This window comes from Eptesicus fuscus, chromosome 2 (assembly GCF_027574615.1).
Source record: "Eptesicus fuscus isolate TK198812 chromosome 2, DD_ASM_mEF_20220401, whole genome shotgun sequence".
NCBI lineage: Eukaryota > Metazoa > Chordata > Mammalia > Chiroptera > Vespertilionidae > Eptesicus > Eptesicus fuscus.
Genome location: NC_072474.1, coordinates 16,427,628 through 16,444,513, shown reverse-complemented (window position 1 = coordinate 16,444,513; position 16,886 = coordinate 16,427,628). Strand labels below are relative to the sequence as shown.

The window sequence follows — 16,886 nt, the reverse complement described above, 5'->3', positions numbered from 1 at the left end:
AAGGCCTCCAGGGGAGGACAGTTGGGGGGATCAGACCTGCAGGGGAGGGCAGTTGGGGATGACCAAGCCAGCAGGGGAGGGCAGTTTTGGGGGACCAGGCATGCAGAAGAGGGCAGCTAGGGGTGACCAGACCAGCAGGGTAGGGCAGTTGGGGGGGACCAGGCCTGTAGGGGAGGGCAGTAGGGAGGGACCAGGCCTGCAAGGGAGGGCAGTTGGGGGTGACAAGGCCTCCAGGGGAGGACAGTTGGGGGGATCAGACCTGCAGGGGAGGGCAGTTGGGGGTGACCAAGCCAGCAGGGGAGGGCAGTTGGGGGGGACCAGGCATGCAGAGGAGGGCAGCTAGGGGTGACCAGACCAGCAGGGTAGGGCAGTTGGGGGGGACCAGGCCTGTAGGGGAGGGCAGTAGGGAGGGACCAGGCCTGCAAGGGAGGGCAGTTGGGGGTGACAAGGCCTCCAGGGTAGGACAGTTGAGGGGATCAGACCTGCAGGGGAGGGCTGTTGGGGGGACCAGGCTGGCAGGCAGAAGCAGTTAGGGGTGACCAGGCAGGCAGGCAGGCAGGCAGTTGGGAGCCAGCAGTCCTAGATTGTGAGAGGGATTTCCGACAGCCAGTTTAGGCCCGATCCTATTGGATCGGGCCTAAACGGGCAGTCGGGCATCCCTTGAGGGGTCCCAGATTGGAGATGGTGCATGAGGGACACAACCCCCCCCCCCCCGTGCACAAATTTTGTGCACCGGGCCTCTAGTATTGACAGAAGGAGCAGTAAAGAATGACAACCTTTATTCTTTCTTGGTCATGGTTTTTAAAGTTAGGTCTGAAAATTCTAAATTTTGGCAAAAGGGTTGATTAGTCTTATAGAAAGAGTCCTTGTTTGGGCCATAACATGAGGCGGTACCTTAAAGTGAAAATCAGGCAGGTCTTAGACGGACAGGTGGATATGTGAATCTGGCAGCGGGGGAGAGGGGAGGAGCAAAATTCTATGAACATAATCCCCATTTTAAAAGATTTTTAGCAGCTTTGTCTCCTCTCCCCATCTACCTTTTGAACTGCAGTACATTATTCCACATCACCAGACTATGCATTTCTTTTCTTCCCCTTCCCTTCTCCCCCTTAACACTCAAAGTCATAGACCACCAGACAACTGGAAGGAAGCACATGGTGAGGAATCTGATGACGGTGGTTGGGGAACAAAAGGTATTTCCTCTTTCTCCCAGCTTTGCCCCAATAGTGCATATATTATTTTTTATTTATCCCAAAAGGAAGGCATTGCTTGATGATAGTCTTTGTAATTGAATACTTGTTCATGATCACCTTTCTCGTAGGTATTTCTAAAGGAGAGGAGCCAAAAATATTGAGACCCCCAAGACGGCCCCGGAAACCCAAAACATTAAATAACCCTGAAGACTGCACATACTATTATCTGCTACATGTAAGTGGCTCACTCTTATTATCAGATGGGAGCCATAGCATCCACAAAACCGTGTCCACACTAGGCCTGTCCAAAGGGAGGACTCTAAAAGGGAGACTCCCATCAGTTTCTGCTTTCCTGCCCCATCCCTAGCTGAGGACCTGGGCACGTGGCTATCCTCCGGCCATCCTCACCACCCAGGCCTCTCCCCCAGTCCTGTAACCCCATGGCCTCCCAGCAGTTCTCTGCTGGTCCTTTTATCTGAGCTGATACGCAAACATTAAACCAGAAAGAGAACTGTGTCGTAGCAGGAGCTCTCCTGAGAGGGACCTGAATGTGAATGGGTGAGTTTAGGTGAAAATGGAAGAAAGGAAGGAAAAAGAGGCATTTACTGGGCACCCTTTAAATTCCAGGACTGGAATGAGGTATGTTCACTTGCATTGGGATATCTAATCCTAGAAACAGCCTTTACAGGGGCATTCCCATCTCACAGATCAGGACTCTGAGACACAGATAGGGCACTTCTTAGCTGTCAAGGTCATTCATTGTACTGAAGTCCTCTCACTCAACGTGGGCACCATGTGAGCTCATTGGCATCCCCTCTGCCAGCCTCCTCTTCCTCTCATGTTCCTGTTCTCTGTGAATGACACAATCATCTACTTGGTTACCTAAGCCATGAACCTGGTGTCATCCTGGACCTGGCCCTCTCTCTCATACATGACATCTAACCTTTCAATCTGAAGTGTGGCTTCTGCCAGCAAAGCCTCGCTCCCATTCATCCCCCTTCTCTACTCTCACAGCAACAGCCCTATTTCAGACCATCATCATTCCTCACCTGCAGTGCTTCAGGCCCCACCTAAGGGCTTCTAATCTCAGCCTCTGTAGCCCATATTAGCAAATTTCTCTAAGCGGTCCATTTGGTTGTGTTCCTCCCTTGATAGTCCCTTTATAGCTCAGCAGCTCCCTCAGCATGAAAAGGCCAGACTCCTTCCAAAGATGAATAGCAGAGCACAAAATTAGAAAGTACCAAACATGATGCTCAATAATATTTATTAATTGCCACTGAAATGGCAATTGGCTACAGTGACTTCAACAACAGATACTATTCTCGAGATGAGAAATTATAAGAGACTTTGAAATAAGGAGGAATGTTTATGACTAATTCCCAACCAGAGTGGAACAGATTCTGAGCCTCCACAAATGAGTCCCTGCCCCCAAAAAGCTTACATTGTCATTGAACAATGATTTTTTTTAATGAATGTACAGTGTTTTAATACATCTTGAGTTATTACCATAGTGACTGGAATACTTAATATAACCCCGAGTCTTTAAATCTGTGGCTTCAGTGAAAAATAAAACACAGAAAACTAGTTTTTTATTATTATAAGTGAAAACACACCATGTATTCATATTCAATTGGCCCTTACTTGAGTTCGGGTGCTACATATAGGTGAAATTGACAGAAATGATGGGGCCCCACTTCCTTTACTTGTCAAAACATTCCCTTGCCCTAGCTGGTGTGGCTCAGTTGGTTGAGCATCGTCTCATGCAACAAGAGGTCACCGGCTCTGGGCACATGCCTGGGTTGTGTTTGGGAGGCAGCCTACCTATGTTTCTCTCACATTGATGTTTCTCTCTCTCTTCCTCTTCCTTCCTCTCTCTCTAAAAATCAATGAAAACATTAAAAAAAAAAAAAACTCCCTTTACCCATCGAAACACTGTAATTTTAAGTGGTTTTGATTAAAATCTTTCTAAAAGATATTATAATGCACATTTTAACCTTTTCTTGATGATCCAAGGTCACTGCAATAAGCAGCAATATTAGTACTTTATTCGGATCCATGTTTATCAGTGAGGCTCCCTATCCACCATGTCTAAGGCAGCACCCCATCACTCTGTGTCCCGTGGCCCTGCTTCATTTTCTCAGAGCATTTATAAATATTTATGGAGCTGCTGAGCTGTGAAAATTATTTCCCTAAACCTGCTTATCATAGATAGCTGTGCTTTCAGTTGTTTCACCTATTTTTATAGCTTGTGTTTCTCCTTGAATGTCAGTTCTTACTATGGTCATTCTGACTGCCCTAACATCAATACCAGCTCTCTTCTATGATTTGATGCTCCTCATCCCTTACATCTGGGAAATGTTGCTAGCGTTGTGTCCAAAATAAGAGTAGGCTGAGCCTGAGGAGCATGTCTGTGGAGGGGAGAAACTTAGCTGGGATTGCACACCCCACTGTAACGGCGTGTGGGGCTGCTGTAACGCGCAGAAGCTGGGCAGCCAGCAAAAACGACTCAGGGCCAACAATTTCCTCAAGAAGAGTAACTGACCACATAATTCCAAAGGCCTTCCAGTTTCATTATTTTCTCCAGTACCTTCCCTGACTATAGCAGTAGGTATTTGGCCATTCCAAGATCTTTTTCCCCCTATGATTTGTCTACTTTCTTTATCTTTGTGAAGACTTCTAAATATATAGTGTATTTCAAGAAGGAATGTAAAACTGTGTCCACCATGATATAATGGACGTGAAATTTAAAGTTTCGTTATAAAACGTATTTCTTTACCTCAGGTTAGAGGGAAGGAGTGTGATGCAGCTGAGTCTTCCAAGTCCTCTGAGCTAAGACCTCTGCTCTTTCAAAAGGCCCTTTAAGAAACACCCTCACGGGAAAATCTGCTTGAGTCCTTGTTATCTCCTTGTCTTTCTCTCTTCTTTACTGTGGTTCCATAAGAAACTGCCATAGGACATTTGCTTCTATATTTTCATTTAAGATTTCAAGTTGGTAATTTGTAATTTCAAACCTATAATTGAAAACATTATTTGTCTTAGCAATAAATGCCCCTAATATAAAGTCCCATGGGTTAAAATTTATATTAAATCCTCTCCCATGAGGGACAATGTGCTTTCCTTCTTTATGATAAAGAATGTAGTTTCATGCTTCCCTTTTGGACTTAGCCTCTAGGAATCTAAGAGACAAACACTAAGGCTCCATCTTAACACATTTCATTTTGATCCTCCTTTCTTATTTACAACTTACGTTTGATTACCTTGGTTGTATAATTGCTCCTATTATAAACCATCGTAAATCATTTTTGGAAATTTTTATTATGGAATTACATTTCGTTAGAATATTCTAACACAGGCAAGAGTGAAGTAAAGCCTGGACAGTGCTTCCTCTTCTAAGAATTCCTGTAACTGAGAGCCAGCTCACACATACTACCTCCCAGGGGAAAAGGCGACACAGAATTAAGAGAGGTTGCCCTGGACTGGAGGCTCAGTTGGTTGGAACATGTCCAGTACACCAAAAGGTTTCAGGTTCAATCCCCGGTTGGGGCACATACAGGAGGCAACTGATCAAAATTTCTCTTTCTCTCTATCTCCCTTCCTCTGTCTCTAAAAAAATCAATAAAAACATATCCTTAGGTGAGGTTTAAAAAAGGGGGAGAAGGGGTTCTGGCCAGCTTGGGAATTCATTCTTGGTTGTATAAAAGGGATCTCTGCCACACAACATCATGCTATCATTTCAGCATAATTTTGGATTATAGAAAATTGTTACTAAGAGTAAAACAGATATTTTTTCAGACAATGGATCAAGGAGACAGGACCTCTGTCATATTAAAACAACAACAGCAACCACAGAAAACACCACCCTGGTCCCAGGGATCATTAACTGGACCACTAGGGGCCATTGTACCTATGCTGGTAATACAATTATTTCTAAGCACCTCCTAGCCTAGGGCATTGGGTCAAGAATATGAAGTAATAGGAAATGGGAAGGAGGACAGGAATGTAATTGGTGTCCTGCCCCTTACAATGTTATTTCCTGAAAGGTCCACTCCCAGACTTGATGCATTTAAGCATTACTTCTGCCTCATCCACCCACTAAAATTACAACCAATGAAAATGAATGAAACTATGAACTGTTTGACTCATGCAACATTTTAGTTTATTGCAAATGATAAATCATGAGAAAAAAATGATTGTGTGTCTGTAAATACTGGGAAAACCCTCAGTCCTTACAAACCATTATTAATTGCCATTTTTATTATTTCGCACTTTTATGTTACCAGCCAAGTTGATGTCTGCATTAGGGTTTCCACAATTATAACATCTTTGGCTTGATCAAGGTGACTCTAGTATTGTTTCCTTAGCCTAAGAGATGTATATGCTATTGCAGCATGTAAATATATGTTCAAATATATTGAGCTAGCACACAGTGCAACCCAGTTACAGTACCAAAGAGGATATTGCTTTGTAAGTAAGGTAAAGTACCATTTTGCTAGAGTTTAAATCAAAGTATTGATTTAAAAATATCTGATCATACCTATAATTTAAATATTCTCATTTTTGCCTCGATACATAAAGTTCTCAACTTGAAAACATTTTGCAAATGAACATATGTATCAGCTGTGCTGCTACTTTTATGCCATAAATAGACTCCTATAGGTTAGAGAAGTCAGTTTCATTGGCCTGTGAACTGTTGCAGCTACCCTCACTGCCTGCCTATCTGCCTAAGTCACAACTGCATTTGTGAAGAGATAGATTTTCAGGAAATTCTGACCCCCACCCCCCATTGTTAGGTAGATAGACCTTATGTAGTCTTGTGTATAGTGGTCACTATGGTGAACTCTTTTTTTGTATGGAATGCAAAGATTAATTTCAGTCCAGTGCTGGTAAAAATAATTACAAATTCACAATTAGTAAAATATGAGTAAATTATATTTCTTCAGATCTTAAAAATATTGTATCCACTTATTTATTGCTAAGTTAGCTTTATAGGAACAAATGTATTTATTTATTAAGATTATAGTAATATACAAATTATATTATATTAAGACATTAATATATAGAGATTTTTCAAATTATTTTATTCCTTTTAGAAGTCAATCCAAGAAGAAAAACGAAGACCAAGGAAAGATAGGTAATTATTTTTTCTAGATTTCAATAAGTTATCAAACCAAAATATAAATCTGTATGTTCAAATTAAATTAATAATCACCAGTTTTATGTGGATAGATTTGGAAAGTAGTGTGCTCTCAATGCATTTATATTATAAATGCCTATATGTGGTCTAAGATCTTGTCTACTGGAAATACACTGAGCTAGCACAGTGCAAAGCATACATTAAGAACTCAAATAGTTTTTAATGAATTGTACTGTCACAATACAGAATTTGCTTTTCGTGGTCCATTGATATGGTTTTGGTTGGACAGTTTGAACATGCCCCTGCCCATGAACTTTCTTTCCCCAAACTCCTTTTTGCTTTTTGTTCTTGAAGACAAGACGTGCTAAATCTCACTTTTACGGACTTGTTAGGAAGATAAGGTTTGTGTCACCTGCAGGTGTGGCACACTTAAATTCACACTGGTCCCCTTTACCTGTAGTATTTCAGCCGACCACAACTTTACTATTTTACTATTTTGCCATTATTTCAATCAACTAATGTCCAGACAGTGTTAATTACAATTGCCGGTTCTTTTATTAGGTGTCAGTGGACGCAAAGTTCTTAATTTATGAAAGTTAATTTATACTTTGGCATCTGAAACTTGAAAAGCACTTGTCCCCAGAAGCACTGTAGCACCTGGTAGTTGTCCAGACCTGTCCCTGGTGACCTCATTTGAGTCCTACAGAAGCTGAGCACCACAAGCACCGGAACTGCAGTCAGAGTAGATCCAAGAATTAAAATGGTTGAGGGCTCACCCCCTGGGCAGGAACTAAAATCTAGCACACACAAAAAATGATTCCCAAAAGACCAATGGGTAGGGGGCGGATAGAAGGTTAGCTGTAAAGGAATAAGGTAAGAACATGACACCTTGTGTACATCAGTGTATTGATCATTGATAAAATTGGAAAATGCTATGTGTTAGTACATAAAGTGGCTCAAGGTGGACCCTGACTTAGTCTAGCCAAGCTGGAACATTGTACTCACTGGCTATTAGTAACTACTAATGCTGCGTCAAGTTGAAGGCGACAGAACCAGGACAATTCCCTCCAGCAGCCAATGTTCTCTTAAAGGTAAGAGGTAAAGGTTTTGTTTTTCTCTTTAATTTACAGTATATGCTATTTTTGCACATTTCAAAATTACTACTATTTCTATTGACTTGTATGTGTTACTCTTAAATTACAGTAAATACTTTTAAAAAGAAAGCAAGTGTCCTGTAAGTTAATAGAAAATTCATTTGATACTCTGGTGTGTTTATGTGTTCATTTACAGTCAGGGAAAACTATTAGATTTGGAAGATTTCTATTATAAGGAATTTTTGCCCAATCATTCTGGACCAAAGGAATATAACCCTAGTTTACAAGAACGAAGACAACAGAGAGAACTCCAGAATCAATGTTTTAAGGCTGATGAAAGGTAATAAACTTCACATCAAAGCATAGCATTTTCAATTTTATACTCACAATCCCATTTCTAAAGCACTTTCATTTTATGTATGACAAATCACTTAATGACAAAGCATTTACTGAATATTGAATCTTATGATTAATATGTTGTTTAAAAGTAAAACTGTAAATATTATGGTAGGGTAATCAGACATCCCAGTTTTTCTAGCACAATCCTAGTTTATACCTATTTTTTTGGTGTAATCATTAATTACAACCCCCCTGCCTTTAAAAGTTTCTCAGTTTGGATGATAAATTTATGGTCATATAAACCATAAGCAATAAACCATATTCAAAATGTAGTTAACCTCTAACCAATGTAATTTTAATCACTAGTTTCTCAGCTATGCTGTGTAATTTCTCAGAATCAGTGATGCCAGACCAAACCAATATTTGGGAGAAAGATTCATTTGGAAATATGTACCTGGTGTTTTGGATTTATTCTCTCACTTTGCCACTGGCTTTCATTTCAAGTAACAAACCATTTGTAGTTTACTAACTAACTACCTTGGTAATTTTTTTTTCTTTCCCCAGACATTCTTCATGAAGTTGTAAAATTGAGGGCACATAATAAGATGGAAACGTGGTGTATGAGAAATGGGAGCAATGACAAACCATGAAAAGCTATTTTTCTAAAATCCTAAACAAACATCCTAGCAACCTGGGCCACTCAGCGCCCCACACCAGTCTCTTCTATGGTGTGAGATGGTGTGTGAGAGAAGAGGTTTTAGAGTCAGACCATCTCAGACTTGGATCCTGACTCTGCTACTTAGTAGTTGAGTGACATTGCTTATGTTCCTGGACCTCTTTAAGCTCCCATTTCCATATCTGCAAAGGGATTTACTAATAACTGCCTCACCATGTTGTCATAAAAATTAATGAAATGAAGTATATGAAGTGCTTAACATTAGATGTGGCATAGGAGAGGCAGTCCTTAAAGACTGTTACCATCTCTATTTGCTTTTCCAGAATCTACCTGAACTATGATTTCTTCTCTTTGTACCCAAAGAGGATGCATTCTTTCATCTTGGGATCAAGAACTGTAACATGTTGGAGCTTAGAGATATTTCAATCTAACCACAGAGTTCTATAAAGGGGAATACCAAGTGCCAGAAAGATTTAGTGATTTGCCCAAAGTCACACATTGAGTTAGTGATCCAAAATCCAAGTGTTTTCTACTCCCTGCTCAAATTGCTTTTCACCTACTTACCTGCTTCCCATTTTAACAATCCAGTCTGCCTCCTCTCCAGTGTATTTTCCCCCTCCTCCATTGGCAGACACACACATGCTCTAAAAACATTACATCCCTGAAGTACTGCCTGGTATTCTAGTAGAGTCTACAGATGTGTAGTTAATGCTCATTACAATAAGAATGCTAGAAGCTAGTATTGGTTGAGTGCTTACCTTGTGTTAAGCACTATGCTAATATCTCACTTGATCCTCACAGCAACCTTCTGAGGCAGTTACTAATATTGCCCCATTTTATAGATGAGAAGGCTGTCTACAAGTTTAGTGACTGTAAATACTCACCTAAACAATAATTGATGGAGCCAGAATTTGAACATGGGCCTTCTTGAGTTTAGAGTCAAGGACCTTAACCACTGCTCTGTATCGCCTCCCTAAGCAACACCCCACCCCACCCCACCCCCCCGGGTGTTTGAGGAAGGGGTTGTAGTACATTGGTGCATGAAATGTGACCCTTATATTGAAGGAACTTGATTCTAGAGAGAAAGTATATTGATCTAATAAAGCTGACCAAGGTGGCTCTGAGATGGGATTTTCTAAATTAAAGAAGCTTAAAAAGACAAAACATTCAAATGGCCCTGGCCAGTGGGACTCAGTCCCTTGGTGCATCATCCCATGCACCCAAGGGTCCGAGGTTTGATTCCAGGTCAGGGCACATACTCAATTTCAAGTTTGACCCCTGGTTGAGGGACCTATGGGAGGCAACCAATCCATGTTTCTCTCTCGCTCTTCCTTCTTCTATCTCTAAAATTAATGAAAAACATATCCTTGGATGAGGATTTTAAAAAATACCCAAAGACATTAGGTAAGTCTTGATAGGATCCTGAATTTAAAATAAAAAACAATGCAGAAAAACAGCTCTAAAGGACACTTAGGACAGTTAGAGAAACTTGAGTCTAAAGTCAGATGGTGTTAGTACTACAGAAAGAATATATATCATATTATATATTAAATTATTATAGAATATATATAGTTTATATTATATATTTATAGCACATAAATATAACATTTATATCATCTGTAATAAGTATTATATATTATTCTGACAGTGTTATATGTATTATGTGCATGCGCGCGCGCACACACACACACACCAAGTACTGATATAACCCAGGAAGGTGTCAGTAGGTCTGGGAATCAGGAACAGCAATGATAAGTTAAGAGTCTCATAATGAATAAAAATGGTGGCAGGTAGTCAGTGATTAGAATACAGCATTAGAGGGCAACAGGAGAACTGATGTCTCCTTATCTAATACTAAGACAGGAAGCAGTGGGGTCTCTGTTAGCAATAGAGAGTGATGTAGGGTATTTAAGTCATAGCTGGGTTTTAATTTGGATAAGAAGATATAGGGAGAATAGGAGGGAAAGGATGGGTACATAAAATGGAACAAGAGTTCCTCATTTTAGGGTTAGGAGAATCATAAAAGAAGGGTCAGCAGAAAAGAGGCAAAGGGATACAATTGGGAATGTATGAGATCTAAGTGCTCTAGACCTGAATTTGAAACCCCACTCCATTCCTCACTAGTCATATCAACTAGAATTTTCTCATGTATAGATTGAAGACAAGAAAACTAAGGCTTTGTCATGCAGTCTTTAGAATTAAAGATAATGTATGTCATGTACCTGGCAGATAGTTGATCCTCAATATTCTTTGACCAGAAATGAGATGAACAGGCATGATATTTCAAGTCAGTTACCCAAGATCATCCCCATAGGTACCACCCAAAGTCTCCCTCTCAAGTATCCACTGAGCTCATGATGCCCTAAAAGATCTTCCCAAAGATTTCTTTTTTCTTCTTCAATTTTCAAGTACAGTTTATATTCAGTGTTGTTTTATACTAGAGGCCCAGTGCACAAAACTCATGCACTGGGGGAGGGGAGGACCCTCAGCCTGGCCTGCACCCTCTCACAATCCAGGATCCCTCACTCCTTACCACGCGTCTGCTTGCTCCTTACCGCTCGGCTCACTTCTCCTTAGTGCTACCATGGAGGCAGGAGAAGCTCCCGCCACCGCCGCTGCGCTCGCCAGCCATGAGCCTGACTTCTGGCTGAGCAGCGCTCCCCCTGTGGGAGCGCACTGACCACCAGGGGCAGGTCCTGCATTGAGCATCTGCCCCCTGGTGGTCAGTGCCCATCGTAGCGACTGGTCGTTCTGGTCGTTCCACTGTAATGGCCGCTTAGGATTTTATTATATAGAAGATTAGTTTCAGGTATACAGCATGAGGCTTAGATAATCATAAAACTTTACAAGTGGTCCCCCCGATGTTTCTAGTGCCCACCTGACACCATACATAGTTATAACAGTATTATTGACTATATCCCCTATGCTCTACAATACATCCCCGTGACTATTTTGTAACTGACAATTTGTACTTTTTAATCCCTTCACCTTTTTCACCCAGTGCCCCAAGCCCCCTTCCATCTGGCAACCATCAGTCTATTTTCTGTATCTATGATGTCTGTTTCTATTCTATTTGTCAGTTTATTTTGTTCATTATATTCCACATTAAGTGAGATCATATTATATTAGTCTTTCTCTGACTAGCTTGTTTCACTTAGCTTAATACCCTCTTGGTCCATGCATGTTATCACAAATGATAAGATTTTATTCTTTTTTATGGCTTAGTAGTATTCCATTGTGTAAATGTACCACAGCTTTTATCTCTACTCATCTACTGATGGGCACTTGGGCTGCTTCCAAATCTTTGCTATTGGAAATAACGCTGCATGAACATAGGGATGCATATATTCTTTCAAATCAGTGTTTTGGTTTCTTGGGATATAGTCCTAGAATGGAATCACTGAGTCATAAGGCAGGTCTATTTGTGATTTTTTTGAGGACCCTCCATACGGTTTTCCATAGTGGCTACACCAATCTGCATTCCCATCAACAATGCACAAGGATTCCCTTTTCTCCACATCCTCACTAACACTTGCTGTTCATTGATTTATTGATGGTAGCCATTCTGACAGGTGTGAAGTAATATCTCATTTTGGTTTTCATTTGTATTTCTCTAATGATTAGTGACATTGAGCATCTTTTCATATGTCTATTGGCCATCTGTATGTCCTCTTTGGAGAAGTGTGTTTTCAGGTTCTCTATTTACTTTTAATTGGATTGTTTGGGGATTTTGATGTTGAATTGTTTGAGTTCTTTATAAATTTTGGCTATGAAACTATTATCAGGTGTATCATTGGTGAATATGTTTTCCCATTCAGCTGTTGTCTTTTTGTTTTATTGATGATTTCCTTTGCTATGCAAAAACCCAAAGGATTTCTTTTTTAAAATTCTCTATTCGGAGTGGGCTAGAATAAAGGCCTGCCTATTCCATCTGCAGAAATTCTAGTCTTTCCTTTCTAGCCTGTCAGTACTTTCACTCATTTGCATATGCCTTCAATGACCTTTCCCCTTTCTCCTTCAGTTATATTCAACTGGTAAATCTCAGTGCTGGGTAAACCCAGCTTCCTACCCAATCTATACATGCACCCATGTAGCTGAATATAGCTTTAAAAAACAGTCTATTATCATTTAAAACTTACAACCACACATTAGGTGGGCACTTAAGAGTCATTTTGCAATACTACATTTCCCTAAAAATCCATTATGCAACTTTCCCGGTTCATTCTTTCAGACTTCCTCTTCTCTCTTCAAACCCTCAAAATCTCCTCACTCTCGTCAGACAACCTCTTTTCCTAAGAAAACAATAGTAGAGAACGGCACATGCTTCCACTGCCATATCTATCACTTATTCATATACCTGCCTCAGTTTAGCGTGGATGACTGTCCTCCAGGTAAGACCAAACCTTCCTTTTGAGCACAGAATCCAGTGTCTCCCTCTACTCAAGAACACTGTCCCACAATTGTCCCTTTTTTTCCTCTACAACTTGAACATTTTTTCTTTTTACAACATCATTTCTGACAACCTATGAACAGGATGCAATTGGATGCATCATAAAAAAATACCCTTGACTTAATCCCCTGCCAAACCACCCATGTTCCTGCTCTTCATGATAGCAAGGGTAATACATGAAAATGACTCAACCTCCTCCATGTCCTCTCTTCCCAGTCTCTCTTGAGCCACTTCACTCTTGAACAACTCCACTGCCAAGGCCACCAGTGACCTCTATTTTGCCATATGCCATTATCTATTCTCAAACTTTATCTCACCCTATCAACATTTAACATGTTTTCTTTGACAATTACTCATTTTTTTTCTTTAAACATTTCTTTCCATTTTCCCCCAGGATAGGACTTCTCTTGCTTTGCCCCCTACCTCTCTGACTCCTCCTTATTATTCTCCTTTGCTGAGTCTTCCCCATTTCACTGATCTCTCAACCATTCGAGTGTCCCAGTCCTTTGCTTTGTCAACATATACACTCAAGACCTTAAGTATCATCTATTTACTTAAAATTCCTGAACTGAAATATCTAGCCTAAATCAGGACTTATGTAGCCAACTGCCTATTCAATACCCCCTCTTGGATATCTAATAAATAAACTTAGTATAACCAAAATCAAAATCTTTACCCCACCCCCCAAAAAATACTATTCTGCAGCCTTCCCCATCTCAAATGGCAGCCCCATTCTTCCAGTTAATTAAGCCAGAAACCTTAGGAACATTCTCGATTCCTTTTCTTTACATCCTATATCCAATCCATCAGCAAACTCTTTCAGTTCTACCTACCAAATATGACCAGAATCTGATCAATTTCCCTCCTCCTCTATAAGCCTTAACAGACCTCCCTACTTCCTCTCTGACAGTCAGGTCCTTTTAGGATTCATTCCTCTGCTCATTACTCTCCAATGTTTCTCTCACTCTAAATAATATTCAGGTCCTTGCCATGGTCTCAAAGCGCTAAATTATCTGCCATACTATCCCCTCATTCATCCTTCTCTCTATCCCTTGCTATTCTTCCTCTGGCTTGCTCCATTTAAGCCTCAGTGGCCTCCTTGCTATCCCTTGAGCACAATATATACACTAGTCTTGGAACCCTTTCATTGTTTGACTGTCATCCTGGAATGACTGTCATTCCCTCAGAAATCTGTCTGGCCCACTCCTCCCCTTCCTTCAGATTTCTCCTCACTTGCCAACTTATTAGAAAGACCTTTCCTGATCACTAGGAAATGGCTTGTACACACACACACACACACACACACACACACACACATCACTCTTTCCCATGAGCTACATAATTGGTCTGTCTAGCTCCGCTCACCATCTGGTGTTAGAAGCTATCTATGGTCCTTTCCCATACTAGACTATAAACTCCATGAGAGCAGGGACTTCTGCTCATTCATCATGTGCACTGGTGGCTGACACTGAGTGGGTGCTCCGTAAAATGGATGGATCTCCGTGACTGCCCTTTAGGTGTACATGGTCATCCCAGGGAAAGCTGTCGAATCCAAAGGTAATCAATGGCAGGGTGTCCCAGCAGTGGGAAATTTGGCCCAACAGCCCTATTGAAAATGCCTACAGGGCTAACACCAACTGTGTGGCTAACCCAGTGGTGTGTTAGATTTGGCAGGAGAGTTTTTAAGAAACATTTGAGCAGTGTAAAAATGCAAAATAATGGTTGTCTATTGGGCAACTAAAGTAAGTACTTGTTTATTGGTTGTGAGCTATTTCAAGCCCAAAGAAGCTAGTCTTTCTGAACTACACATTCCCTGGTGCTTTACTTAGCCTTAGCTGTCATTCAAACACCAAGTCACCAGATTCCACCAGCTCTTCTGCTCCTCAGCTTAGAGGAGCTTTGAAAACCTGCTGAGAAAAATTACCGCAGATCTGCTTGACCACTACCCTGATTACTTACATGTACGTTTTTCAAGTGCCTGAAGATGGTGGAACGTGTGGAGAAGACTCGCTAACTCCGGGTGGGCGGGGATGCGCTGCACGTGATGGCGCCACTGACGCTGGGCTCTGGATCTCGCTGGCAGGTGCTGGGCGGTGGAGGATCCCGAGAAGGAGGAGGAGGAGGCGGAGAATGGACCCTCGAGCAATCCCTACGACTACAGGAGGCTCCTGCGCAAAACCTCCCAGCGCCGGCGCCTGGTCCAGCAGGTGTAGCCCCGCCGTAATGTGCCCAAGACCGCTGGTTGCAGGATCCAAAGCGCTGAAGTCTGGACCCCGATCTTGGCAGGGGCTACCCACTGCGCTCTCCATGGAGGGCCCCGGCCAGCTTTGGTGCTCGGGAGGCGGAGACCTGGGAGCTCTTCGGACGACAACTGGCTGCGCACCCTCACCCTCCACTCCCACCAGCCCATCAGCCCATCAGCCCCTGTCGCTGGCCCCCAATGCAGCTCTTTGTTCACTTGGCTGCCACTCACTTCTGCTGATGACTGGAAGGCGCCTGAGCTCTCGTTGACCCCCCTCCTCTCTCATTTAGGATGACTTCAAAGAGTTCCTATTTCGTGGAAACGCTTCTCCCAGGCCCGCGGAACACTCGTGGGCGGGTTGAGTCTCTTAAAACAGAATAAAGCCTGGGTGGGAGGAGAAGCGCTAGGATGTGGGGAAGTTTTGAAGATGAACTTAAACTCGTGCTTTCCCTTCCCATGGTCATTAAGTTACTAAATAAAGGAAGTGCCTTGGAGAGTCCGTGGCTTTCTGGTCCGGTGGGCGTCTTCCCCTTGGAGGTCTAGCTCCTGTGGTCCTGCTGTGCAGGCTGGGACGACCAGGGAGGGGGGCGAGGCGCCTCGCCTTCTGTCTCCACTAGCGAACAACCCACCACCATCACCCCAAAGGCTCATACGAAATTACAACCTGTACTTGTGACACAAACGTGGCCTCCAAATCTCCAAATCCCGCAACACACACACACACACACACACACACACACACACAACCTGCCCAAACACTGGCTTCCTTTGGCCCCACCTATAAAATTTTTGGCTCACTACTGAATGAACTGTCAGATGTTTTAGGTCAGGGGTCCTCAAACTTTTTAAACAGGGGGCCAGTTCACTGTCCCTCAGACCGCTGGAGGGCCGGACTATAGTTTAAAAAAAACTATGAACAAATTCCTATGCACACTGCACATATCTTATTTTGAAGTAAAAAAAAACAAAACGGCAAAAAACACCCGCATGTGGCCCGCGGCCGTAGTTTGAGGACGCCTGTTTTAGGTTCTCCCCGTCTGCAGATTTGAAGCAACCTCCCAGCTCTGAATTTTGGTGAATTTAAGATGGAGGGGGCTTAGTGGATAGAGCATTGGCCTGCGGATTGAAGGGTCCGGGTGGCAGGCTCGATCCCCAGTAGGGGATGTGCAGGAGGCAGCCAATCAATGATTCTTTCTCGTCATTAATGTTTCTATCTCGCCCTCTCCCTTCCTCTCTGAAGTCAATAATAGACATATTAGAAATCCGAAATTCTTGCAAGGACCTTGGCCCCGCCCCCTGCCCACCGACTCCCCGGGACCAGAGGCCTCTGCTGCGGCGCCCCTCCCCCCTTTGGCTCTGTCCAGAAGGACCTCCAGTTTAATTAGCACATTATGCTATATATATATTTTTTTTTCGTTTTTAAGATGGAGGGGAGGGCAGTGGGTGGGCAGAGGTTTGCCTTCCTTGGCCGATGCATTTTATTTTGAAGTCCGGTTGAGCTCTTCTACGAAACTGATATCCTCCGTGTCTTTGAGGCCTGGAGAGGGCGTAGGAAGGGTGGCGCCGTGGTTTCATCGAGGACTGATTGGAGGGAGGGTTCTGGCTAGGATGGGGCTTATCCCTTCTGCCTTGTCCCGGCTCCTACACCCAAGGCCCAGAGACAGGAGACTTTGGGGAAATATTCGAGGAGAAGGTGAGGGCCCTACGCTGGCTGATTATGTTTGTTGTACCGCTTGGTCACCTGGATGTAAGGTTTTC

At 42.5% G+C, this 16,886-nt stretch overlaps 1 protein-coding gene across 1 annotated transcript in view; it reads left to right on the top strand.

Moving 5' to 3' along the window:
• The window catches only part of MYO3A (myosin IIIA), a 211,142-nt gene extending 195,532 nt beyond the window's left edge, over positions 1–15,610 (top strand). The window contains exons 30-33 of the mRNA XM_008148896.3: positions 1,322–1,428; positions 6,284–6,324; positions 7,618–7,761; positions 14,970–15,610. Coding sequence (XP_008147118.2) covers positions 1,322–1,428; positions 6,284–6,324; positions 7,618–7,761; positions 14,970–15,099 — 422 coding nt within the window. The 3' untranslated portion in view covers positions 15,100–15,610. The remainder of the gene's footprint in view (positions 1–1,321; positions 1,429–6,283; positions 6,325–7,617; positions 7,762–14,969) is intronic.
• The last annotated feature ends 1,276 nt before the right edge of the window (positions 15,611–16,886 follow it).